The sequence below is a fragment of the Fundulus heteroclitus genome, chromosome 22, assembly GCF_011125445.2.
Source record: "Fundulus heteroclitus isolate FHET01 chromosome 22, MU-UCD_Fhet_4.1, whole genome shotgun sequence".
Taxonomy (NCBI): domain Eukaryota; kingdom Metazoa; phylum Chordata; class Actinopteri; order Cyprinodontiformes; family Fundulidae; genus Fundulus; species Fundulus heteroclitus.
The window spans coordinates 7,408,968-7,435,177 of record NC_046382.1 but is presented as its reverse complement, the minus strand read 5'-3'; the positions used below and the strand labels follow the sequence as shown (position 1 = coordinate 7,435,177).

Below are 26,210 nucleotides of genomic sequence, written 5' to 3'. Positions count from 1 at the left end.
CACAAGCTTTCCGAGTCAAATAAAAAAATCAAACAAAACAAAAAGTGGGAGGATCCGTGCCAACCCTGAGGTCCGGGTCAATCCTGCTGCCATTCACAAGCATCAGAAGGTCATTCCTCCTTCTGACTGGATCAGACCAAACCAGAGGTACAACCGGACTGCTTGACCTCTGTCTGGACATGTTCTTTCCAGGTTTAACACATAAAATCTTTAAGATTTTCAACTAGCTTGTATTTCTAATGGAAGGTTGTCTGGTCACTGAGCAAAAGTTGGCGAATCCCACAGGCTGCTCATCTTCCTCATTCACTCCACATCCTTCCCAGATCTAAGCTCCGACGTCTGAAACACGCTGCAGAGCTTTAACCAAAAAAAAAAAAGAGAAGAAACAACATTTCCAGAAGGTGTCATACAATTTAATGTAGTAAAAATAATCTTGAGGCTTCACTTATTCTGGATATGTGGAGAATAAAAAGTCACTTTACAAATAACAGATTTTATACAGAACAAACCTCAGTTTTTCACTGAAATTATCATTGGTCCCTGTAATCAAATTTTCCAGTACATTTAATGATTGTTAAGAATGTCATCAGCTTTTGCAAAAGAACTGCAAGTGATCCAAAAACTCTCATAATTATTCAATGATTTTGTAAAAAAATATTGTCAAAATAAACAAAACAGGATTTGAACCCTGAGCTTGGTTTGTTAACTTTACATCTTAAGATATAAATTCCTGTTTGTTAGTTATTGTGCTTCAGCTGCACAAAATCCCTATAGTGGAGAGGTTAATCATTTAGGTTGCATTTCTTCCCATTTGTCTCTAAAAAGATCAATATTCATATCTGTTGTGTTGTGAAACCAAAAGATCAAAAACTGATCAAACATTTTAATGATGACAGACGTCGTTAAAACCATTAGAAGAGCCTGAAAAAGATTGATTGACGATGCGTTCAGGTCACTCTTTGGCCGACGTCCCAGTACTCTCTCCGGCGCTACAAGGACTTCACAAACTCCCTGAATAGAGGACATGGAAGGAAACGGTGTTAATTTGGAGGAAATTAAATACATTAGATCAATTATGAAAAGCGGGTCAGAAGAACATCCTCGTTCAGTTCCAGGTTATAACGAGCGCAGGATAAAATGCGTATAAAAACAGATCACAGATGTACAATTTGTTCTCAGTGTGAAAAGTTTCTGGCCTCAGAGGTTCCTTAGAGAACAAAAAGACCTGCAGACCAGGCAGAGAGAAAGTTCTGGTCTGGTTCTACAACAACTTCCCAGAGCTCTGTTCAATCCGTCATCTGAACATGGAGCGACTGCAGACCTACCAGGACATGGAGGTCCACCTAAACTGATGGAACGGGAAAGGAGAACATTGATCAGGGAAGCAGCCAAGAGGACCATGGTTCCTCTGGAGGAGCTGCTGAGAATCTGTCAACAAGACAACTATTGGTTGTGCACTTCACAGATATGGGGTCTCGTTTATAAAATGCTGCGTAGGATCTATAGTTTGCATATGCATTAAAGCCAAAAATGGCATATGTCCAAAAAAAAAACTTCCTGATTTATAAAACCAGGCGCTTGCACAATAGCACCCAAGTTCCCTTTATAGATCACAGCTGTACCTGAATGTTTGCGTGCCTGATTCCACCTGATGTTCTTCCTTCTATACGCCCAGATTCAACCACAAATGGTCATTTAAAAGCATAAATAGTAGGGCTGGGCAACGATTAAAATATTTAATCGCGATTAATCGCACTGATTAATCGCGATTAATCGCGATTAATCGCATTGTATTTACAAACTCCAAGAATGAATTCAAAAGTAGTGTAAAGAGCACTTTTATTTTAATGTTCTGCTGCCATATGAACAAAAGTGTTGTAACATTTGTAGCACTTATTTTATACTGGATATTTTCAACCCATCTATTGAATTTAGTGCACTAGTTGATCTTTTCTTCATAAGAGAACAGCAAGCACTGCAGCCAAAATATGGCCTTTTTTGACCTGCTGTATATTAGCCAGTCCCTAAGCTTGATGTATCATGAAACTGTTGACCTTTTGGGTTTTGTGGTTTTTATTTTATTATTACAATTAAATAATAATAATAATAATAATAATAATAATAATGTTATGTTCAGTGTTTTTTTGCTAATCCACCTCTTATATATTTCAATCCTTATGTAATTTTGTCTGTGTTGTGTGCACCTGCCTGTTGCTTTAATCCTATAAATTTCCCCGTCGTGGGATAAAAAAAGGATTAGCTAATGTTATCTTATCTTAAATAACACTTTTTAATATATGTACTGGGTTCTTTCAAGGTCTTAATTACATGTTATGTGTGGGCTCCAGTAACATCCATCCATCCATCCATCCATCCATCCATCCATCCATCCATCCATCCATCCATCCATCCATCCATCCACTGATCTACCTGGATGTTCCCTGGAGGACTGAAACGCCTCAGTCAGAGACGTCTGTGGGTCTGTCGGGGCAATGAGAGAAGTTTCGTCTCCTCTCTCCGTTTCTGGGGCTCAACGTTTTCATGTTTTTTCACGTGCTTAGATAAATTTGTTGTGTTTCCACTGAAATGAACCGGCTTTTTACAAAACATACAGCTTGATTTCATTTACGGTATTAAAATAAAGCCAAACGGTGCTACTTCCCCTGTTCATGTTTTTTCGCTGCTGTGGTCTCTCTCAGCTGTTTGTGTATTAAGTTTGTGTGAGAGCTGAGTGGGCGGGCCAGGCTGAGCCTGCGTGCTGATTGGCTGGCGCCGCTGATCCATGTACGAGAGGGGAGGGGGAGCGGGAGAGTGCTGCCGTGACTGCGCGCTGCAGTCAGCGCGCCTGCTGACTGACACTGACTGAAAGCATGTGAGCAACATGCGTTAATGCGCGATAAAATAAATATCGCCGTTAATAGTCTAACGAATTAACGCGAAATTAACGCGTTAACTTGCCCAGCCCTAATAAATAGTAATGTATATTTACATGAGTCAGCTGATCATCTTTTATTTCAAGGTTAACCTTGGCAACCATGGAGAAAAGAGCAAAGAAATTGTGAAAAAGTATCCCAGAAAGGCCTTTAATAAATGTGTAAATCAGAGGCAAAAACAGTTGTTGTCCACATGAAAGGCATCTGATATTCTGAGGAGGGATGAGAGGTGGGGTTTCCCCCTGAATGTGAAGATTCGCCCTGAGATGCATCAAACAACGCCACCGCCACAGTTCAGCGCACGTGGCTGTGAGTGACGTTAAAGCGCACCTCCTCTGCGCTACGGGGTTTGGAGAGCAGGTTGGGGGCCTAGTCAAAGCCCGGCCCTCAACCTGGACAACTGATGGAATGTATCTTTGCTAAACGGGATTGTACAACTAGCAGGATCAAGGAGTCTACTCAGTTTTTACACTTCCCCTGTTAGCTTCACTTGTATTGAAGACATAATTAAAGTATGGGAATGTTTTGTGCTTTTGTACTCTTGAGGTTAGACTTTAATCGCCTTGTAACCTGATAAAGATCAGATAAATTTTTTATTTTGTCCTGTTACGCAACCAGGAACTGAAAGAGGGTTAGCTTCTTACAACAACAACTACGGTGGCCGAGAGCTGCAAACACACAGCAAATACATCAATGTGTTGCAAACACAAAAAAGAATCTAACACACAAACACACAAAACACGTGCAATGGAAAAATGCTGCAGAAGAGAAATGCTGCAATGATAGAGATTAGACAACTTTGCAAATATGCTGCAAACACAAAGGTGACGCAAAAATGCAGAAAACACATGCAAAGGCAAAATGCTACAAGAAGCAAAAACCACTGCAAGTTAAGAAAAGCTGCAAACTAGTAGCCTGGCCTGCAGACTGATTTATGGTATATACTGTATTTTTCAGACTATAAGGCGCACCCAAAATCCTTAAATTTTCTCAAAAATTTATGGCACGCCTTATCTATGATTACCGTTGTGCTTACTGAAGGATTTTATGAGGTACAATGCGCTCAAAAATCAGTTAAAATATGTAAGCACGACTTTGGTAAGCAATAGTTGTCTGAATTGTTGATGGCTTTGCAGCAATCCCTCGCCTGAAGAGCATTTCCAGGATTAAAGGATTAATGTCCCAGAAGGATCTGGAAAAACTAATCCATGCGTTTATTTTTAGTCGAATAGATTACTGCAACGGTGTTTTCACAGGTCTGCCTAAAAAGTGGATCAGACAGCTGCAGCTGATCCAGAACGCTGCTGCCCGCATCCTCACTAAGACTAAGAAAGTAGAGAACATGGACCCCAGTTCTAAAGTCCTTCCACTGGCTCCCTGTATCTCAGAGAATAGACTTTAAAATACTTCTGTTAGTGGTCTGAAGCACTTTCATTACACCGAGCTAGTTTGCAGTGTTTTTTAACTTGTAGTTGCATACTTACACCATGTTGTCTTTGCATTTGTTTTGTGTGTTTGTGTGTCTGCATCATATGTGTTTGCAGCATGTTTGCACGTTGTGTGTCTAATTTCGACAACGTCTTCATCTGTGTCAGTGAATCGTTCTCTCACTTTAAGACGCCCGGCAGCTTGGGGTCCCGATATAAGCCGTTGTGCAGATATCCCAGAGACCCGTCAAATGTCACCAGCTTGACTCTGTCTTCACCTTGGGCCTTTGCAGCAACCGCGTACGTCTGAGGACGTCAAACAGAACAACGACACGGCGGCATGGCGGTCAGTGCTGTAAAGCAACCGTTGCCTCCTGTCAGAGCAATAAAGATAATACCTGTCGAGCTATTTCGATGGGAACTAAGTGATCGTCCTCCGAATGCAGGAACATGATCGGACTTCTCATTTGCTTCAGACTGTAGAGCACAGGGAGAAACGCTTTAACAGCAAATCCACTTTTCACAAGATGCGTCTTGTATTATTTGCTAAGTATTAACTAACTTGCGCTCCGTGTTAAAGACGGCCGCTCTTTTCTCCCACAGGAAACTGAACAAGTTCTTGATGCCTGGAAATTTTGTGTAATACTTTAAACACAGAGAAAAAAAAAAAGGTTGAAAAGTGGTTAGCATCAAGGCGACAGATGCGCCGTTAGTGGAAAAACTGCTCGGTCAGCGCCGTCTACCCAGGCAAAAACATAAAACGGTATCTGCTGTCGATCGGCATTGAAGGCCCCCTCCAGGATCACTCCGTCAAAGACGACGCCTGAGCAGGAAAAGAAGAAACGAACACTGAAACCTTTGCGTCGCATTCTTAAAATGCGTGTCTGCAGAAGATTAGTTGTAAAACGTACCGTCCTCCAGCAGCTTGACAGCAGTGTTACAGGTCACCCTGCACAGAAACACAGGCTTCAGTCTGACCAGTTTCTACCTCCCCACCTTGATTCATCTTGTATGTGATGGAGTTAAAACCAGATACCACCATGCACTGTTAATAAGGACACATGTTCACCTGCTTCTCTCACTTTTAATTCAGACAAAACCTTTTTTTAAAGGCCAAACGAAAAAAATGCTTCCTTGTTTGTCATAGAAGAATGGAAATAAAGCAGTGAGGATAACAGGAAGAGAACCTCCTAGGGCCGGCCGACATGGACCAAAAATAATATCTAGATATTTTTAGGCTCTATGCTGATTTCCAATATTTATCTCGATATGTTTTTCTTTTCAGAAAGTAATCATAAAAAGGCACCCAAGAATCCAAACTATATCCTAAATTTCTCCCAGGCACATTTATAACAAACAGCTGTGAATAAATATGCGAAACAGCTCAAAATTAGCCTACTGGAATACATAAAAGTATAATTATAATTAACGTAACATAGACCATTTTGATATAAACCATATTTTCTCATCTAATCTCTTTTTGAAAAATCTCGATATTTTAAAAATCTCGATATATTGCCCAGCCCTAGACCCTCCACGAATTAGATTGTTCTATGGGTCTAATTTCCAGATGTGTGAAACAGCTGAGGAATGCCCGTACCACCATGGACTGAAAGGCCACTAAGGAAGAAGAAGCCATAAGCCTGACAACACCATCACAACTGTGAAGTACTCGCAAACTTATCAGCCAACGACCCCTAAAATAACCGGGTCACACAGACCGGCCACCCCTTGGCGGGGGTGGGGGTGTTTTTGCTTTTTGGAAATTAGAAGAATAAAGTCCTAAAATTTTGAGAATATAGTAGTACTTTTATGAGAAGTCTTTCAAAAACAAAATGCAGTCTCATAAATTGTTGTACGTCAATAAATATCGACCGATAAAAGTTTTTTTTAAGGCCGATGCTGATACCGATTATTTTGACATCAGTCTAACCGATACCTGATTATGTTCTGCCGATTTTTGGAGCCGATTCATGAAGCCGATATATCCTCTATTTACATAATAAAAATGACACTATGCTAGCAAATGTTAAGTCTCAAAACCTGCGTTTAAACCGGCTAATATTAAACTATCAACTTCACACCGCAGTTTGACAGGTACACTGGAAAAAGTTGCGTCACGACTCTTACAGCAACACTTAGCTCGCACTTAGTGAACGTGTTACAGCGAGATAAGAGCTTCTTTAGTTCAGTGAGGAGAAGGAGGAGAAAAAAACTTACCACTGCTGCAGTGTATGGACATTATTTTATGTAAAGTTAGATGTTGTAGTGATTGGTCAATGTTTTTATGTGCATACATGATTCTCCGTGGGAATGAACACACACACACACACACACACACACACACACACACACACACACACACACACACACACACACACACACACACACACACACACACACAGCGGAGGCAGTTCAGCAGCTGGAGCAGACCAGCTGGTTTTTAGATACAGAAACAGACACACCGCTGTTTCCTCCTGCTCACAGTGAGACAAAGGCAGACTTTTAAAGCCACATCTAGCTAAATCAGAGTTCAAACTACATCAAAAGTTGACAACTTAGCCCTATTGTTGTTTTTGTCATTAAATCAATCTTACATTATCCGGCAGCTCTCTGCCAGGGAGGGAGCAACAATGTATGGGCTTCACACGATCTTAAGGCACGGCTGCAGAATGCGCTAATGGATCGGCTGATTCCGATCCAGAAAAACACAAACACGCAAATATCGGCCCGGCAAAGGATCGGTGTACCTCTAGCGCCTAATATTATAACTTTATTCTCATAATTTCCAATAAATAATATTGTATTACGGTCATTGTTGATTAAAGACAACAAATTACTGGGCATAGAGAAGTAAATGTCCATATAAATAACAGAAAATTTGATTAATTTCACATATTAGCAAGGAAAATGTAGGATGTTTTCTGATGGCGAATAGTCATACAAAACAAAATATTTTCCTCAATTAAAGACAAAAGTTGGCTATATTAAAACAAGTATATCTCCAACATTGTAAAGTCAGAAATTTGGATCCTCTTTTGGATCGTCTCATCTTCATTATCTTGAAGTTAGTGTATTTTTCCTGAATTTGAACAGGTAAATAAGAATATTTGCCAATGGAAAGATGGAAAGAGTATTTCTACTCCCTAAAATAAGATAATTAGACATCCTGCACTTGAAATAAGATGATGGAGATGAGTTCTTCCTATTTTAAGTACAAAAATCTTATTCCATTGGCAGATTATGTTATATACCTGCTAAAATCAAGGAAAGAATACCTCATTTTAAGAATATTTTACTTCCTTTTAGTTGCATTTTTGCAGCAGGCAGCATCATGTTTTGTGGATGTTTTACAGCCTATGAAAGCAGAATCTGAAGATATCAGCGAGGACAAATGGGTCTTTCAAAAAGTACAATTAACCTCATAGTACCAAATTAGTTAAAGGTGCATCAAGGACAAAGAATCCCAAATTCTTTGGAGAGGGTAAGGGTTAGAGGAATCAGACAAAATTACAGCCGACTGTAGGGAGAGGCTTTTAGTTTAAAAGTCAACGCCACCAAATACTGAGGAAATGTATGTAAATTATAAAATAATCTTATATCATGATGTAGTTAACCAAACAGCAAGGATTTTGGTAATCCTAACTTCCCTAAACCCAGGATGGTGTTGTGTGTCTTTTTTCTGCAGGGTATGTAAGTATCTGGTTTTAACTGTTCAAAATGGTGGAGGCCACAGCGCCACCAGAGACTGATGGTTGGTGTTTTCCAGCTGACCCGGTGCCCAGAGAGTGTCCCCAGATGACCACCAGGCTGTCCCCGCTGCGCGCTTTCACCCAGTTGTAGACGTGCAGGGCGTCTGTGGTCAGGCCGGATTCAGTGGGTTCTCCGGTGGAGTCTCCAAAACCTGCCAAGGGTTCTCACATCAGCTGCTGCTCTCACTGACAGAACCACAGAGACAGAGAGAGAGAGAGAGAGAGAGGCTGCTGCTCACCGCCACAAGATGGCAGTACCGTAACTCAGAGGGAAACCTGCTCTCAACGCTGACCTGAGGTTGAACTGCTGTCTTTTGACTGCTTCACAGCAAACAACTCCTCAAGAACAACTACACTGGTCTGCAGGGATCATGTGGCTTCAGAGAGGAGACAATTAAATGGAAAGGCGCTGTGGGTCTGGGTGGAGAGAGGGGAACAGAGACGTGAAGTCAATAAATGGCTCCTACCTCTGTAGTCAGGCACCAGCACATGGTAACCCAGCGCACTCAGCAGCTGTTGGCACACAGGCTTTATTATTATTACTGTTATTATTATTATTATTATTTAGAATGATAAACCACAGCGTCACATCTCGTTCAAAGATTCATTCATTAGTAAAGGTGATTACTCACTTTTGCCACTCCCACCCGGTGTGGAGCTGCTCTGTGGAAATGAATTAGCAAATATACATGCAAACAATTTAATGAGTCTCCTAGAAAAAAGAAAACAGCAGCAGATATGTGGCAGTAGAGATATTTTGCTGTCTTTACACCCAAATATTATACAGAGGTGCACCTGGGATATAAGAACATCACTGACTATTTAATTTATTTGAGCAATTAAATGCACTGATATGAAAATTTGGACCGATATCGATATCCGATATTAATATTACTGTTATGTCCGATAACCGATATTTATCAGTATGTGTGTGTATTTATATACACATACACACATTTACATTTCTGGGATGATCAAATTTTGCACAATTTTGTACCAAATGAAAACTATCCTAGCTGAATTTTTTAATGTATGTTATAGACTATGAGCGCTGCTTATCGTACGTCTTCTTTCGACAGCGTGAAAAACGACCACACTGCTGACATTGCAGCTCTGATTCACTTAAAAAATCCACAATCCTGCCTGTGATGCATTACTGTCACATGGCCGAAATAAATGCATGACCAGCCCCATCCCTTCCTGTAACACTGGAACAAAGGGCAACTAGATGGAAACAAGCATCGGTTGTTAATATTAGTCCAGTTTTCCTTATCGGACCGATACCGATATGTTAAAAATAACAAATATTGGCCGATACCGATGCTAAGGCCGATATATCATCCATCCCTCATTAAATGTATACCATACAGATTCACTACACATTTGTCACGTATTTCAAGCATTTATTTGTGTTAATTTAAATAATTAAGGCTAATAGCTAATAAAAAAAACAGATTCAGCATACCATAAAGACTAAATGTTATAGAGGTCAATAAAAATGACTTTGAATCCAGAAATGTTGTGTTAGGTTGTTAAGTTATTGCCTAAGCAATCTTTGGGAAGACTGCTGACTTGACAACTGTCCAGAAGAAAGTCACTCACACTCATTTGGGCTTTTTTAAAATTATGATATAAATTTAATGACAAATATAAAATATTGTTATTATATGATCATATTCTAAGATTTTTTTCTCCATTTACTATAACCTAAACTACATCAATGAGTCTGTAGAAGTTTCACATTTTGAATTGAAATACTGAAATAAATGAATGTTCTGAAATCAAGCGTAAACGCATAATTCATCCTACCTTGTGCCCGTGTTACCGTGCAGATAGATGAAGACTGGACTTCCATCATTTAAGGTGTTCTGGTACCACGTCAGGTCCTTCCCCTGAGCTTCTTTCCACCGACTTTCAGGAACCGTGTGCCTGACGGCGAAACACCCGGATCGTCAGCAAACGGTTTAAAAACAATGAGAGGAAGTCCTCCACCTGGCCTTTACTCACCACACACCCAGGGAAATGCCTTCCTCTGATGTCAAGTACATGTTGATGGTGTGATTGAGGGAGAAGTCAGCGGGTCGGCCCAGGTCCTCGAAGAACGGCACGCTGACTGCACACAAAAAGGAACGAGGACCCATAGGTTTTAGGAGATTAAAACATCTGGACGAAGCAGACGGGGTCCTGACTTACGCCTGTAGGTGTGAACGATGTCCTGCATTAGATTAGGGATTACTTTATATGTGACGGGTACCAGGATGCAGACAGCAACAGCCAGTAAAGCCCTTTTCAGCCACCGACGGGACCTGAAATCAGAGGGACAATCACTTAACCCTTCTACAGTCATGGGAACATCTGTACGCTGCTGATCCAGCAGCTTGGAGAACAACCTGCAACCAAAGCAGTTGTTTTCTGCATAATTTTATTAGACCTCGTATTGCTGTGGACACTATTCACTTATTTTCTCCAGCTAACCAGCTCTGGTTCGCTCTCACCTGATGAAAGGACGTCGTTCCAGAACGAACAACTTTGCCACAGAGAGAAGAGGCAGTTTCCAAATCTTTTTTTTTTTTATTTAATTTCTCTGAGAACAAGACTGTCTAAGTCTGGAGAGAACTAGGTTTTTCCTTCCTGTTAAAGGGGAGTTTTTCTTCCCACTGTCGCTTCATGCTTGCTCAGTATGAGGGATTGCAGCAAAGCCATGTACAATACAGATGACTCTCCCTGTAGCTCTACGCTTCTCCAGGAGTGAATGCTGCTTGTCGGGACTTTGAAGCAATCAACTGGTTCCCTTATCATTTTTGACCAATCTGTATAATCTGACTGATTTTGACTTTGTAAAGTGCCTCGAGATGACATGTTTCATGAATTGGCACTATATAAATAAAATTTAAATTGAAAAAAAAATAGATTGGGCACCTGACTGCAGAAATTTGGACTTTAAATTGTAAATAAATAGATAATAAATTGCCTCATAATGGTTCCACGAGTACTGGCCCGAGTACTCTAAGCTCACCGCTGATGACGTACTGACTTGGTTTTGTTTCAACTCTCACGCCTGTAAGCTGCAGAAGAGCAAACTGTGGTCAAACTGCTGGTGATCCGTTATTTAGATGCTTTGCTCAGTAGCAGCTTACATCCTTTTAAAGCATGAAGGGGGCACTCAGTTTCTTTTTCCATGATTGCATTGGCGGCCATGAATAAAGCTAGTAAAGTACGCCTGCTGCGCTATAAATCACCACTGATTAAATACCAGCTAGAACGTCATTTCATAGTTTGAAATATCAAACTATGTTCTGATAAATCCATCTTATAATCAGTCACAGACTAAATGTTACTCTAGATTTTCAAGGAAATATGACGTTAATTGTTCTCCTTTATGTTGGAAGTGAGGACGTCAAATTGGTTCTTTTGCGATTTTGCCAAAAACCTGAACTTTTTGGAAACGAACCACCTGACATTAAAATGCGGTTTGAAAAGCTGACGTTCCTTCTACCATCTGGGAGAACATCACATGTTCTAGGACGTTCTTTGGAATACTTTACCAAAGATGGGTCAGCTACTACAGCTCAGGTAAAGGGAGGTTAAGGGTATTGGTGCATCAACTATGTAGACTAAAATGAAATTTTATATTACTGAATTTGATAGAAATAATTTAGTATAATTGCTGTTAAACCTGTAAGAAATATTCTGTTTGTTGATTTATTCATTGGGAATTTTACTTTATGTTCTTTTTGTCCATGGACAAAAGGATGGATGGACTCTAATGGCTTTCAGTCAGGCTTCAGAGCTTATTATAGCACTGAAACAGCTCTGTTGAAAGTCACTAACGATATTCTCATGGCTTCAGTTCACAATATTCTCCTACAAAGACTTGAGCATACTGTAGGGATTAAGGGGAAAGCATTAGGTTGGTCTAAATCTGATCTGTGTGACAGATTCCAGTTTGTTCATGTTAATAATAAATCTTCCTCAAACTCTAGGGTCACCTGTGGAGTACCACAGGGTTCAGTCTTTGGACCAGTTCTCTTTACTATATATATGCTTCCGATCGGCAAAATTATCAGACAGCATGGGATTAATTTCCACGGTTATGCTGATGACACTCAGCTATATTTATCCATAAATCCTGATGAATCCAATCAGTTAATTCGACTGCAGTCATGTCTTGATGACATCAAAAGCTGGATGACTTTAAATTTCCTGCATCTAAATTCTGACAAGACCGAAGTTGTAATCTTTGGGCCAGAGTCCTCAAAAAATAAAGTTCTTAATCAATCACTTAATCTGGACGGCATTAACTTGGCCTCTGGTAATAAAGTAAAAAATCTTGGTGTTGTTTTCGACCAAGACATGTCATTTAAATCCCATATTAAACAGGTTTCCAGAGTTTCCTTTTTTCACCTCCGAAATATTGCCAAAATTAGAAACATTCTGTCCAGGGGTGATGCTGAAAAACTAGTCCATGCATTTGTTACTTCAAGGCTGGACTATTGTAATTCTTTACTATCAGGAAGTCAACAAAATGCAGTTCAAAGCCTTCAGCTGATCCAAAATGCTGCAGCAAGAGTTCTGATGAAAATCAACAAGAGGGATCATATTTCTCCAATTTTAGCTTCCCTTCATTGGCTTCCTGTTAAATCAAGAATAGAATTTAAAATTCTTCTTCTAACGTATAAAGCCCTTAATAATCAAGCTCCATCATATATCAGAGCTCTGATTACCCCGTATGTTCCTAACAGAGCACTTCGCTCTCAGACTGCAGGTCTGCTGGTGGTTCCTAGAGTCTCTAAAAGTAGAATGGGAGGCAGATCCTTTAGCTATCAGGCTCCTCTCCTGTGGAACCAACTCCCAGTTTTGGTCCGTGAGGCAGACACCCTGTCTACTTTTAAGACTAGGCTTAAAACTTTTCTTTTTGACAAAGCTCATAGTCAGAGTGGCTCATGTTACCCTGAGCTACCTCTATAGTTATGCTGCTATAGGCTTAGGCTGCTGGAGGACATCAGGGCCTATTTTTCTCACTCTATACTGATTTCTACTGTTCTTCAGTTTTGCATGACTGTTGTTATTTCAGCTTTTAACTTTTTGTTCTCTGTAATTTTTCTCTTCATAGAAGGTACACCTGGTCTGGTGTTCTGTTAGCTGTGACATCATCCAGGGGAGGCAGATCATCCTCTATTACCATATAACATAGAAAGTACTACTGGATCAATGTGAGCTTCTGTGCTTTCTGTGTCTCTGCTCTGTCTTCTCTAAGCCCCAGTGGGTCGAGGCAGATGAGCGTTCACACTGAGCCTGGTTCTGGTTCTGCTGGAGGTTCTCCTCCCTGTTAAAGGGCAGTTTTCCTCTCCACTGTCGCTTCATGCATGCTCAGTATGAGGGATTGCTGCAAAGCCATCAACAATGCAGACGACTGTCCACTGTGGCTCTACGCTCTTTCAGGAGGAGTGAATGCTGCTTGGAGAGACTTGATGCAACCTGCTGGGTTTCCTTAGAGAGGAAACTTTCTGACCAACCTGGAGGATCTGATGGAATTTGTCTTTGTAAAGAGCCTTGAGATGACATGTGTTGTGAACTGGTGCTATTTAAATAAAATTGAATTGACTATAACCACTTATCAGTGTGGAGTTTGTTGGGTGGAGGGGTCAGTGGGCCAACCTTGGATAAGTATCCCTAGGCACGGATAAGAACCCAGGATCTTCTTGCTGCAGGGCAACAGCGCACCACTGTGCAGCCCTTGTTTTGAGATTGCTTAAAAATAAATACAAAGTGGGAAAAAAGGAAATATCAAACCATGCCCCAGAGCGGCCCTGAAGGGTCTGTGGGGCAGCAGATGCATGCTGGGATGCAGACTCCAGCCAGCAGCATGTTGAACCGGTCTGTGGCTGCAGGAAGAGACGCCTGGCGCAGATCGAAGTGAGTCTGGACTCTCCAGAGGCGACAATAAGGAGGAGGACTACAGCCAATTAATGGACAATACATCTCCTCAGTCCCTCTATTAGCGCCCTAATCAGCCGGCAGAGGCCTTTTAGCTGAAGACCGATGTCTGCTCCGTGTTTAAGGCGAACACGTCGGCAGCCATTCATCGCAAAATCCAACAGGCTGCCACGGCTTTACTCCCTCCTTCATTATTAACTTCCCTATCCGTGTTAAAATATGTCTGAAAGCTTCACCAGAGATTTTTTAATAAACATTAAAAAGTGTAACACGGTAATGTGAAAAAATGATCCTCATCTTACTTCCTTTGAGTTTCTCCCATGAGGCTTTTAGGAGCTGATTTACACACCGGGAGGTTAAAGCCTCATTCATCACACGGAGCTGCGTCTGCGTAGGTGAAGCTACTGCAGCCGTACTTACGGTGTAGGAGACGTGCAAAAGCTCTACAGATACATCGATGTGTACTCGTAACCACAAAAGAGGCTAACGCAAAAAACACACAGCACCCTTGCAATGGGAAAATGCAGCAAAACAAGAAACTCTGCAATCACAGAAATTAGACATACAAAGTGCAAACATGCTGCGTCTCAGATTCTTACTTAGATTGGGGTCTGGACTTTGACTGGGCCATTCTAACACATGAGTATCCCCTTCCCCAAGCCTTTTATCCCCAGCTTGACCACAGCATGATCCTGCCACCACCAAATTTCACTCTGGGGATGATGTGTTGAGGATATTCTGCAACAGGGTTTTGGCTTCAGGCCAAAAAAAAAAGATCCATTTGGATCTCGTGTGACCAGAGCATGTGTTTAGTTTAGTCTCTAACGCATCTTGCAACAAAACTGCAAATGAGAATCCCCATGGCTGGGTTTTAAGTATGGCTTTCTTCTTCCTGGTTTTCCATTAAAGCCACAATTGTGGGACGCACGACGGTCCAGTAGACAGATTCTCCCACCTGAGCTGTGCATCTCTGCAGCTCCTCCAGAGTTTCCTGTATGAATACTGGGATTACACTGTGAACAGATAGACTTGTTCATTAATTGGCAACTGGAGGCAGGTGGTTTCACTGGACTTCATTTGTGTTAAAGGGTTTCATCAGTGGTGGCACTAAAGTGCATTAGAGGTAACAATAAACTCTACTTCAACATGAATCTGTCCACAGTCAGTTTGCTGCTGTGGGAATTTTAAGTCCATGTTCCTTTATTCACTTTTACTTTTTTTTTTCTATTGGAAAATTATTATTCTTTGGTTTTTCTGTTTCTATCACGTTTAAAGGGACAGTCACACCGTGCTAAGGTAGCAAAAACACAAACAGACTTGTGTGTCCATTGCTCCGCGCTGCTGAAACATTGAAATTAGGTTAAAACAAACAAACAAACAAAATAAATAAACCCAAATAAATCCAAAAGAGAACAGGAAAATAAAAAGCCAGACACATTTCAATCGAGAACAAACGTGACAATGATATTTTATGGTGTAATTTAAGTTTATTATGGTGGCCCAGGCTCCGCCCAATCAGCAAGCGGTCCCTGGGCTCCATCCAAGTACACGCCACACTTTTCAGACTTTTATTAACAAATGCGTCGGTTTGTCACATGAAAAAAAGAAAAACCTTGGCTTGAAGATGCTCCATATCACCCCTCAGAGTCAGACAGACAAGCTTCCTCTCTGAACGCCGAACAGAGAAACTTTGTGGACGTTTTTAAGCTGAACTCACCCAGCGCCGTCCTTCCTGTGAGCGCTGGCCGCCCCCCTGTCCTTGCCGTCGGGGGGCGAATCGCGCTGTTTGATGGGTCTCCTCTGCATGGCTTAACTTTAATAATTCTTCACTATTAAAACGGAGCAAGGTGTGCTTTTCACCGTCTGGACTGTTCGTGCACTTTGATCCACTCCAGCTTCCATTAAACCGGAGTTTAAACGTCAGGAAAAAAGGGGAAAGGGAGGCGTCTGGGTATTTAAGGTGGCACCGCGTCGCTCCAGACTGGCACACAGGACAACCGCTGCCGCATCTAGTGGTGTTACCTTAAATGATGCAGGGGAAGCCCAGGGACAGTTGCGACACTTTTTAAGTTATTACTCAGAAAGGGTTAGAATTAGACCAACAACATTTTTATACAGTCAACTTACATCAGTATTTTAATAGTTAAAACCATTTAAAGCTGTTTTAAGAAAGTGCATTTTTCAAAATATGCATCTGAATGCAAAGTCACATGTTGCAACTTACCCTGAGCCAGTTATGTTGTAACATGTTACAAATACATTATATTTCACTGTTAACAAATTATTATTATTATTATTATTATTATTATTATTATTATTATTATTATTATTATTATTATTATTATTATTATTATTATTATTATACAGACTGGCGACCTGTCCAGGGCGTACCCCGCCTCTCACCCATTGAATGCTGGAGATGGGCAGCAGCACCCCTCACAACTCCACAAGGGACAAGAATGATGAAAAATAGCTGGATAGATATTATTATTATTACTATTAGGCCAAAGTACCTAAGCGCTGCAAAGGCATAATCATAGTGTTTAATATTATTCTAACCTCAAAAGAATTGGCTTTTTGGAGGCATAAACATGTACGAAAACTCAACATTTTATGCACGTCTCGGGACACTGGCATAAAATAATTTTTTTTTAGAGATTTGTATTTCGATAGGTAGGTAGATCTCCCCAAATTAAGGAAAATAAGCCAATAGGTCATTCCTCAAATGACGTCAAGTTACTAAATTTAGATGCATGCGACGTGGCCATCTTGAGGTCGTAGAAACAGAGCGGTAACACTTGAATAGTTTACTTGTATGAGTGAAATAGTGAACAGATCTGTCCTGAATATCGCCTCAACAGACATATAGGCTAGTTCATTGTTATTGTTTTCATCCGGACGAGTTCTCCACGTATTTTTCTTCTTTAGATAACGTATCACAAGATCGTTTTAAGAGTAGGTTGATGGTTGATGGTGTCAGATTGCCAGATCCACACAGCAAAAGCCTGAAGGGACGGAGCGAGTCTGTGAAATACTGGCCAAGGGTTTCGTACCGCGACACAGCTGCTTTATAAACACGGCAGGCCAGTACGGACAAGAGAGCACGAAAGCCATGAAACCACTGGACGGCTACAATTATTTTATATTGGGACATAGGCACCAGCAACGCCCGCGACGCCATGAGGGATTAAGCGGGTTAGAAAATGGATGGATATTCAGACATGTTTGTAACAGCACAAAGCGGCGTCGGACACAGACAGCGCCTCAGCAGAGAGGAAGACCCACCACTAAGCACTAACTGAACAACTTCTTTGTTGATTCCTCCCCATTGAGAGTGTTCACTTATTTTCAAACTTTTCCTAAAATTGTATAAAAATTTCAGGTGACATTTTCAAAACATGACCGATAGTCTTCAATAATATAGAATACAGTAGCTGTTCAGTGAAACAATTTCTGAGCCAATTAACTTTCATTTTGTCAGTTGTTACTACATGCATTCATTATTATAATAATTGTTTTATATAATTATTAGACCATTCACTGCATCCTCCTCAGCACATAAACACACGGTTGTAAAAAGGCAGAGACAGACGCATGCACGCACACAATCCAAATGAGTGTTTACATTGTAGGTGTCATCACTCTTGTTTCTGATTGGATAAAAATCCAATTCAATCTGTAAAGCTTATTACTAGCAATTATTCAGAAATGAACCGAGAAATATAAAATAAGTTATTTAAAGAGAAAAAAGAAATGTAACACGAGGGTTGCTAAACTGTATTTTACACATCAATGATGCGTATTAATTTTGCCATTGCATAACTTTAAAACGTCTTTCATAAATAAGAAAAAAAAAATTGGAACAAGTTAAACAAAAACCCTTTAAAGCCTATTGTTTAACCTGCTGTTGGAAGTCAGCAATACTGTTAAAACAATGACAATGAAAAGAGGAGACAGTAAATGAGTTACTAGAAGGTTTTCCTGATTATGCAAGTCCAAGTGCAACATGAGCAAATGTTTGTTTTTCTGAGATAACAGCGACTCACACTAAAGGTCCTGGGATCAAAGTCCGGACTGTTTCCTGCAGGTTTACTTCTCCTGTGCAAGTGTTGGGCCTCACCAGGAAGGATTCCTGCAGTATCCTCCCACAGCTCGGGAACTTGGAACTTTCTGAATTTTATTTGTAGTTCGATGTGAGGATTTCCAAGTTAAAAAAAAATCAAACAAAACAAAAAAGTGGGAGGATCCCTGCCAACCCTGAGGTCGGGTTCAAACCTGCTGCCATTCACAAGCATCAGAAGGTCGTTCCTCCTTCTGACAGTCTGGATCAGACCCAACCAGAGGTACAACCGCACTGCTTGACCTCTGTCTAGACATATTCTTTCCAAGTTTAACACATAAAATCTTTACGATTTTTAACTAGCTTGTATTTCTAATGCAAGGTCGTCTGGTCACTGAGCAAAAGTTGACAAATCCCACAGGCTGCTCATCTTCCTCATTCACTCCACATCCTTCCCAGATCTAAGCCTAAAACACGCTGCAGAGCTTCAAACTGCGTTCATTAACCAAAAAAGAGAAGAAACAACATTTCCAGAAGGTGTCATACAATTTAATGTAGTAAAAATAATCTTGAGGCTTCACTTATTCTGTAAATGTGTTTGGAGAATAAAAAGTCACTTTACAAATAACAGATTTTATACAGAACAAACCTTAGTTTTTCACTGAAATCATCATTGGTCCCTGTAATCAAATTTTCCAGTTCATTTAATGATTGTTAAGAATGTCATCAGCTTTTGCAAAAGAACTGCAAGTGATCCAAAAACTCTCATAAGTATTTAAGGATTTTGTGAAAAATATTGTCAAAATAAACAAAAAAGGATTTGAACCCTGAGCTTGGTTTGCCGACTTTACATCTTAAGATATAAATTCCTGTTTGTTAGTTATCGTGCTTCAGCGGCTCAAACACATTTATAGTGGAAGAGTTAATCATTTAGGTTGCATTTCTTCCCATTTCTCTTTAAAATGATCATCGTTCGTATCTGTTGTGTTAAGAAACCAAAAGCCAGATCAAAACACAAATCTCAACCAAAATGCGAGCATTTGAGGAGGAAATCCCTTCGCTGAGTTCTGGTGGGAGTTCTCAGACTCTTCATTGTCGGCACGTGAGCCAGTCATCATCACGGGCCAGAAAATATTTGAAAACACGTCACCTCCTGCAGCATCATGTACCAGCGTCCCCACGGTAACGTTTACTGCAGCAGTGTGATTAGATCACGCCTTGTCCCAGTTTATGTGTTCGTCTGTGGGACACCTGACTCTGGTGATCAATGGGGAGAGGAAATGGCAGAAAACTCTGATTAAACGTTGACTTTTAGTCAATATTTATGCTGGTTTATCGACCTTTTTTTATTTATTTGAGAGGTCCTTATGTGTAGTTATGGCTCCCCGTGGCAAGCATGAATAACGGCGAGTGAAACTGAACGTCTGACAGGAATCATCAAGCAGTCTGGCTGCGACTCACCGCTTTACCATCTGCGTCATAAATTTCCCCGTGTCTCAGAAACGAGTGTGGGTAAGAGAGTGTGCGAGGGTCCGCACATTTATCTTTATAGATAACTGCCTTTAAGTGGGAAGTGACGCACGCAAGATATATGGTCCCCATTTTCTGTGAAGGCAAGCTTTACAAATGAGGCCCCCGGTGTTTATGTGAGAGTGACGAGATGAACGCCGTTGAAAGAAATCTGGTCCTGTTTGCAGTTTTAGCTCATCAGCGTAGGAAACACAGCAGACCTGCTCTGGTCACATGAGACCAAACATGACAGCGGGCTAAACCCTCCGTCTGAAGAGCGCTGCACATGTTCTTCAGCGGGTCAGGAAGAGGGAAGGAGCTAATGTTCCCCTTCCTGCAGGAGAACGGCCGTGAACACACAGCCAGAGCTGTGATGGAAGGATTCTGCAAAGAGGAACGGGCAACTTGTTCAGTCTGTTGATGAGCAAAGCTGGCAGAGATGTGGAGCAATCTGGCATCGACTCAGTTTTTATGCCTCTCATGTTACCTTCATCTGTACGTAAGACACAATCAACATGTGGAAATGTTTTGTGCTTTTGAGGTTAGAGATTAATCACTTTAGAACCTGGTGAAAATCAGATCCTTTTTTTATTTTGTCCTGTTATGCAACCAGGCACTGAAACAGTGTTTGCTTTTCACAACAACGACAACGTCTTCCGCTGTGTCAGTGAATCGTTCTCTCACTTTAAGACGCCCGGCAGCTTGGGGTCCCGATATAAGCCGTTGTGCAGATATCCCAGAGACCTGTCAAATGTCACCAGCTTGACTCTGTCTTCACCTTGGGCCTTTGCAGCAACCGCGTATGTCTGAGGACGTCAAACAGAACAACGACACGGCGGCATGGCGGTCAGTGCTGTAAAGCAACCGTTGCCTCCTGTCAGAGCAATAAAGAGCAATACCTGTCGAGCTATGTCGATGGGAACTAAGTGATCGTCCTCCGAATGAAGGAACATGATCGGACTTCTCATTTGCTTTAAACTGTAGAACACAGGTGAGAAACGTGTTATCAACAAATCCACTTTTCACAAGATGCATCTTGTAATATTTGCTAAATATTAACTAACTTGCGCTCCGTGTTAAAGACGGCCGCTCTTTTCTCCCACAGGAAACTAAACAAGTTCTTGATGCCTGGAAATTTTGTGTAATACTTTAAACACAGAGAGAAAAAAAAAAGGTTGAAAAGTGGTTAGCATCAAGGCGACAGATGCGGCGTTAGTGGAAAAACTGCTCGGTCAGCGCCGTCTACCCAGGCAAAAACATAAAACGGTATCGGCTGTCGATCGGCATTAGGATCACACCATTTCATCTTGTTTGTGATGGAATTGACACCAGATACAAACAATGCACTGTTAAAAAAGGACACATGTTCACACTTCTGTCACTTTAAATGAGACAAAACCTTTTCAAAGCTAAACCTCCAACAAACTGCCTTCTTGTTTTCATAGAAAAATCTAAATAAAACAATGAGAATATCAGGAAGAGAAAATTTGACCACGTAGACTGAAAGGCCACTCAGGAAGAAGAAGCCATAACTCTAAAAGTGACATAAAAACATCAGATTACAGTTTCTAAGTGTACCTTAATTTAAAAAGCCATGCACTGTGGGCTGATGAAACAGGAATTTAGGTGTTTGGCCATAATTCCCGTCGTTTCATCAGGAGGAAGCCTGACAACACCATCACAACTGTGAAGTACGGGGGTGGCAGCATCTATAAAAGCAGCGTCCGAAGATATCAGGGAGGAAGTTAAAGCTCGTAGATAAATGGGTGTTTAAAATAAGACAATAAAACCATCAAATCAGTTAAAAAGAGCATCAAAGACAAAAAAAGTCAAAAGTCCCATAGACTGCAGGGGTGGTGAGGACGACCCATGAATGGAGGCCTTAGTCCTCGATGCGGCTGACCTTCGACCTGAGGTCCTTTTCCTGTCAGGTTACTTTGACAAAACAAGCCACTACTGCTGCAAAAAACCTAGAAAAATAATAAAAATAGATAAATAAAAAGGTGTCTGTGAGCAAAGAGGCCTGCAAACCTGACTCTGTTGCTCCATTTCTGTCAGCAGGAATCAGACAAAATTACAGCCGACTGTAGGGAGAGGCTTTCAGTTTAAAAGTCAATGCTACCAAATACTGAGGAAATGTATGTAAGCTTTTAAAACTGAATGCAAGTTATAAAATAATCTTCAATCATGACACAATTCACCAAACAGAAATGATTTTGCTAACTGCCCTAAACCCAGGATGGTGTAGTGTGTCTTTTTTCTGCAGGGTATGTAAGTATCTGGTTTTAACTGTTCAAAATGGTGGAGGCCACAGCGCCAACAGCGACTGATGGTTGGTGTTTTCCAGCTGACCCGGTGCCCAGAGAGTGTCCCCAGATGACCACCAGGCTGTCCCCGCTGCGCGCTTTCACCCAGTTGTAGACGTGCAGGGCGTCTGTGGTCAGGCCGGATTCAGTGGGTTCTCCGGTGGAGTCTCCAAAACCTGCCAAGGGTTCTCACATCAGCTGCTGCTCTCACTGACAGAACCACAGAGAGAGAGAGAGAGAGGCTGCTGCTCACCGCCACAAGATGGCAGTACCGTAACTCAGAGGGAAACCTGCTCTCAACGCTGACCTGAGGTTGAACTGCTGTCTTTTGACTGCTTCACAGCAAACAACTCCTCAAGAACAACTACACTGGTCTGCAGGGATCATGTGGCTTCAGAGAGGAGACAATTAAATGGAAAGGCTCTGTGGGTCTGGGTGGAGAGAGGGGAACAGAGACGTGAAGTCAATAAATGGCTCCTACCTCTGTAGTAGGGGTGGGTATTCCCAATGAAGTCACGATTCGATTCGAATCACGATACTTGAATTATTGCGATGTATCACAATGCATTGGGATATTTTCACTGAACACTGTTAGAAAAAAATACAGCCATTACCAGTGGCTGACTAACTGTGTATGATCTGGATCAATTGATTCATAACTGAAAGAAACTGAATTCATACATGGCTGTATTTATTGAAACGACTTTTGGAGGTATTGCCATGAAAACAAATATTACTGTTACTGGAGTGGACACACTGACATAAAGTGCTTAGGATTTATAAAACTTAAAATAACAAAATAAGGATAATCAGTGCCGTTTACATGGCCTCAGTGGTCCTTTAAACCAATGAGGTTGTATTACACTTGTTTTTAGCTGATGTTTTAGCTGATGTTCTTTAAACATGTTTTTTAAATAATAATCGATACTTGGCGTCAAGAATTGATGCAGTAGATCACGAAAATTAGAATCGCGATGCATCATCATGATGAATATTTTGCACACTCCTACCTCTGTAGTCAGGCACCAGCACATGGTAACCCAGCGAACCCAGCAGCTGTTGACACACAGGCTTTACTATTATTATTATTATTATTATTATTATTATTATTATTATTATTATTATTATTATTATTATTATTTTATTATTACTATTATTATTATTATTAATATTTAGAATGATAAACCACAGCATCATGTAATCCCGCTGGAAGATACATTCATTAGTGATGGTGATTACTCACTTTTGCCACTCCCACCCGGTGTGGAGCTGCTCTGTGGAAATTAAATAGCAAATATACATGCAAAGAATTTAACGAGTCTCCTAGAAAAAAAGAAAACAGCAGCAGATATGTGGCAGTAGAGATATTATACATCTGTCCATTATTATACAGAGGGGCATCTGGGATATAAGAACATCACTGACTATTTCATTTATTTTCATACAGATTCATGACACACATATCTACGTATTTCAAACATTTACTTAATTTTAATAATTAAGGCTAATAGCTAATGGAAAGTTATTGGAGGAGGATAAGCCACCAAAAGTCATTGCTAAAGACGGCAGCTGTATACGAGCATATGACTGGAAAGTTTAGTGGAAGGAAAAACCGTGGTGTGAAAGGTGTGAATTTAATATAAATATAGATGAAGGTCATCCTTTCCTCGTTTTAAGTCACTCTTGATGCAGAGACCACTCTCTGGGAGAGGGAGAAGTCAGCGGGTCGGCCCAGGTCGTCGAAGAACGGCACACTGACACACAAGCAGGAATGAGAACCCGTAGTTTTTAGGAGATGAAAACACCATGACGAAGCAGGCGGGGTCCTGACTTACGCCTGTAGGTGTGAACGATGTCCTGCATTAGATTAGGGATTACTTTATATGTGACGGGTACCAGGATGCAGACAGCAACAGCCAGTAAAGCCCTTTTCAGCCACCGACGGGACCTGAAATCAGAAGAACAATCACTTTACCTTTCTACAGCCATGGGAACATCTGTACGTGTCTGTGTGGAGACACATACAGATGTGGAGGGGTCATTGAGCAACAGGCAAGAATACCCAAGCCAGGATTTGAACCCTGGACCTTCTTGCTGCAGGGTAACATCGCTACCAGCTGCACCACCTGCTCTGAGATGCCATAAAAATAAAATAAAATAGAAATTGTAGACCTAAAGTAACATCAAACCATGCCCCAGAGCGGCCCTGAAGGGTCTGTGGGGCAGCAGATGCATGCTGGGATGCAGACTCCAGCATGTTGAACCAGCCTGCAGCGACAGGAAGAGACGCCTGGCGCAGATCGAAGTGAGTCTGGACTCCCCAGAGGCGACAATAAGGAGGAGGACTACAGCCAATTAATGGACAATACATCTCCTCAGTCCCTCTATTAGCGCCCTAATCAGCCGGCAGAGGCCTTTTAGCTGAAGACTGATGTCTGCTCCGTGTTTAAGGCGAACACGTCGGCAGCCATTCATCGCAAAATCCAACAGGCTGCAACGGCTTTACTCCGTCCTTCATTATTAACTTCCCTATCCGTGTTAAAATATGTCCGAAAGCTTCACCAGAGATTTTTTAATAAACATTAAAAAGTGTAAAAACGATCCTCATCTTACTTCCTTTGAGTTTCTCCCATGAGGCTTTTAGGAGCTGATTTACACACCGGGAGGTTAAAGCCTCATTCATCACACGGAGCTGCGTCTGCGTAGGTGAAGCTACTGCAGCGGGACCCGGACTCCATCTTGGTCCTCGTCCCACACGCCTGCATCAGTCTCATGCACTCCATGGAGCGATGGAGCACCTTCTCGGTTGATTTATTGACTGCTGATCAATAGGGCTGCACTGAGGCTCAGCTGGTAGGTCTTTGGTTCAAATCCTGTCATGGTGCCATGTTCTCTCTGGGCACTTTGTCCCACAGTCTTAGAACAGGACAGGTCATCTGGTCCCTCTATGAAGGTTGTCTGTCCCGTGTCTCTGCGTCGCCCCATGATGGACCAGGGATCTGCATCCCTGCATGGAGGGATGCTCAGTTCCAAGTGTTCCTTCACCTGTGCTTTCAGCCAAACGTTTTTATTCATTATAGTTTCATCAATTCCTGTTTTATTATAAATGCATTGTAAGTGTTTCTAGAGGTTCAAAGAGTCATGTTTGCCTTTTTTTTTTTGGGGGGGGGGGGGTGAATATTTGTTAAAAAGTTCTAAAAATCTACAGTTTTATTTTTGTCTTCTTTTAAATGTTACTTATTCAGCTTTAATTGTTCTCCAGTCCACACAGGAACAGCCACAACCAGGACACTGAAATCACTGCTGCACCTTATTTTAAATCTACGGTAAATTACCAGCTGTATTCTTGCACTAATGCCCTTTGCACAATCAAATTTCTGCACATTTAAAAATAGTCACCTGTACACTGTGACTTCTCTTGCATTGTCTACATTTAAATTGTTTAGTTTTAAATCACTGCTGCACCTTATACTATAAATTCAATTCTTCTGCAATTTTTACAAGCTGTATGCAACGAAATTTTGTTCTGTACGCACTCTGTGCATACAAAATGACAAAGTTGTCTAAGTCTCTAAGTCTAAGAAATGAAATCGAGCAGTTTTAAGAGCCTGTATGTATAAAGTCGACCATCTGTGCAGCAAAGAAAATTCATTAGAGTTAGATGATCAGCAAATAATAATAATAAAAAGTAAAAAGTCAAACTAGATCATTAAAAGCCCCAAATTAATGTGACATTTGTGTTTCTGACCTTAACTGGAGCCTGTGGCTGAAAGCGAGAGAAACAATTAGTTTGGATACAAAGGTTAAGACAATGCATCGTGTCAGTGAGAGACTAAAACAACGTGTGTGTAAAACCACAACAGGACCCTGATAACTCTGAACTCTCGTTATCCATCAGGACTGAAACCAGCGCCGCCGTCTTGGAGCAGTATTTGTCCTCACGACCTAAACGTGGAGCTCCAGCGTTACCTTGATGCTCTTTAAGTAGGTTTTATTCCACTGATGCAGGCTTACAGTCTCCTGTTTGCTCTCGCTAAAAGAATTAAACGAGCCTGTTGGAGCTGACAGCTAAATTAAGTAGATTAAGGGAAACTACTGATAATTTAATGTCTTACAAAAATCTTTTTGACCCACAATATGGAATGTCTGCTTATACTCTGCTGCACTACAGTGCCCTCCACAAGTATTAACAGCCTTTTAGTCCCGTTACAGCCACACAGGCTTGTACTTTATTGAGATTTATGTGAGAAACCAACATGATGTGATGCCTGATTGTGGTTTTTGAC

At 41.2% G+C, this 26,210-nt stretch overlaps 2 protein-coding genes and 1 long non-coding RNA gene across 3 annotated transcripts; all 3 read right to left on the bottom strand.

The window, feature by feature from the left end:
- Window positions 1-568: 568 nt before the first annotated feature.
- On the bottom strand, window positions 569-15,989 carry LOC105918048 (lysophosphatidylserine lipase ABHD12). The gene is made up of 13 exons (XM_036126295.1): window positions 15,767-15,989; window positions 10,306-10,418; window positions 10,120-10,225; window positions 9,922-10,041; window positions 8,745-8,775; window positions 8,580-8,625; window positions 8,135-8,264; window positions 5,272-5,309; window positions 5,104-5,183; window positions 4,923-5,005; window positions 4,759-4,837; window positions 4,545-4,666; window positions 569-1,011 (listed from the first exon to the last, which is right to left on the bottom strand). The coding sequence occupies exons 1-13, from the start codon at window positions 15,853-15,855 to the stop codon at window positions 990-992; spliced, it is 1,059 nt and encodes a 352-aa protein (XP_035982188.1). The 5' UTR covers window positions 15,856-15,989; the 3' UTR covers window positions 569-989.
- A 3,274-nt stretch (window positions 15,990-19,263) lies between these two features.
- LOC110366937 (lysophosphatidylserine lipase ABHD12-like) lies at window positions 19,264-20,900 on the bottom strand. Its single transcript, XM_021310861.2, has 5 exons — window positions 20,865-20,900; window positions 20,683-20,765; window positions 20,518-20,596; window positions 20,303-20,424; window positions 19,264-19,366 (listed from the first exon to the last, which is right to left on the bottom strand). The coding sequence occupies exons 3-5, from the start codon at window positions 20,584-20,586 to the stop codon at window positions 19,321-19,323; spliced, it is 237 nt and encodes a 78-aa protein (XP_021166536.2). The 5' UTR covers window positions 20,587-20,596; window positions 20,683-20,765; window positions 20,865-20,900; the 3' UTR covers window positions 19,264-19,320.
- A 1,015-nt stretch (window positions 20,901-21,915) lies between these two features.
- Window positions 21,916-23,197, bottom strand: LOC118557110. Its single transcript, XR_004927607.1, has 3 exons — window positions 23,168-23,197; window positions 22,935-22,980; window positions 21,916-22,100 (listed from the first exon to the last, which is right to left on the bottom strand). It is a non-coding gene; the product is annotated as an uncharacterized LOC118557110 (long non-coding RNA).
- Window positions 23,198-26,210: the final 3,013 nt, after the last annotated feature.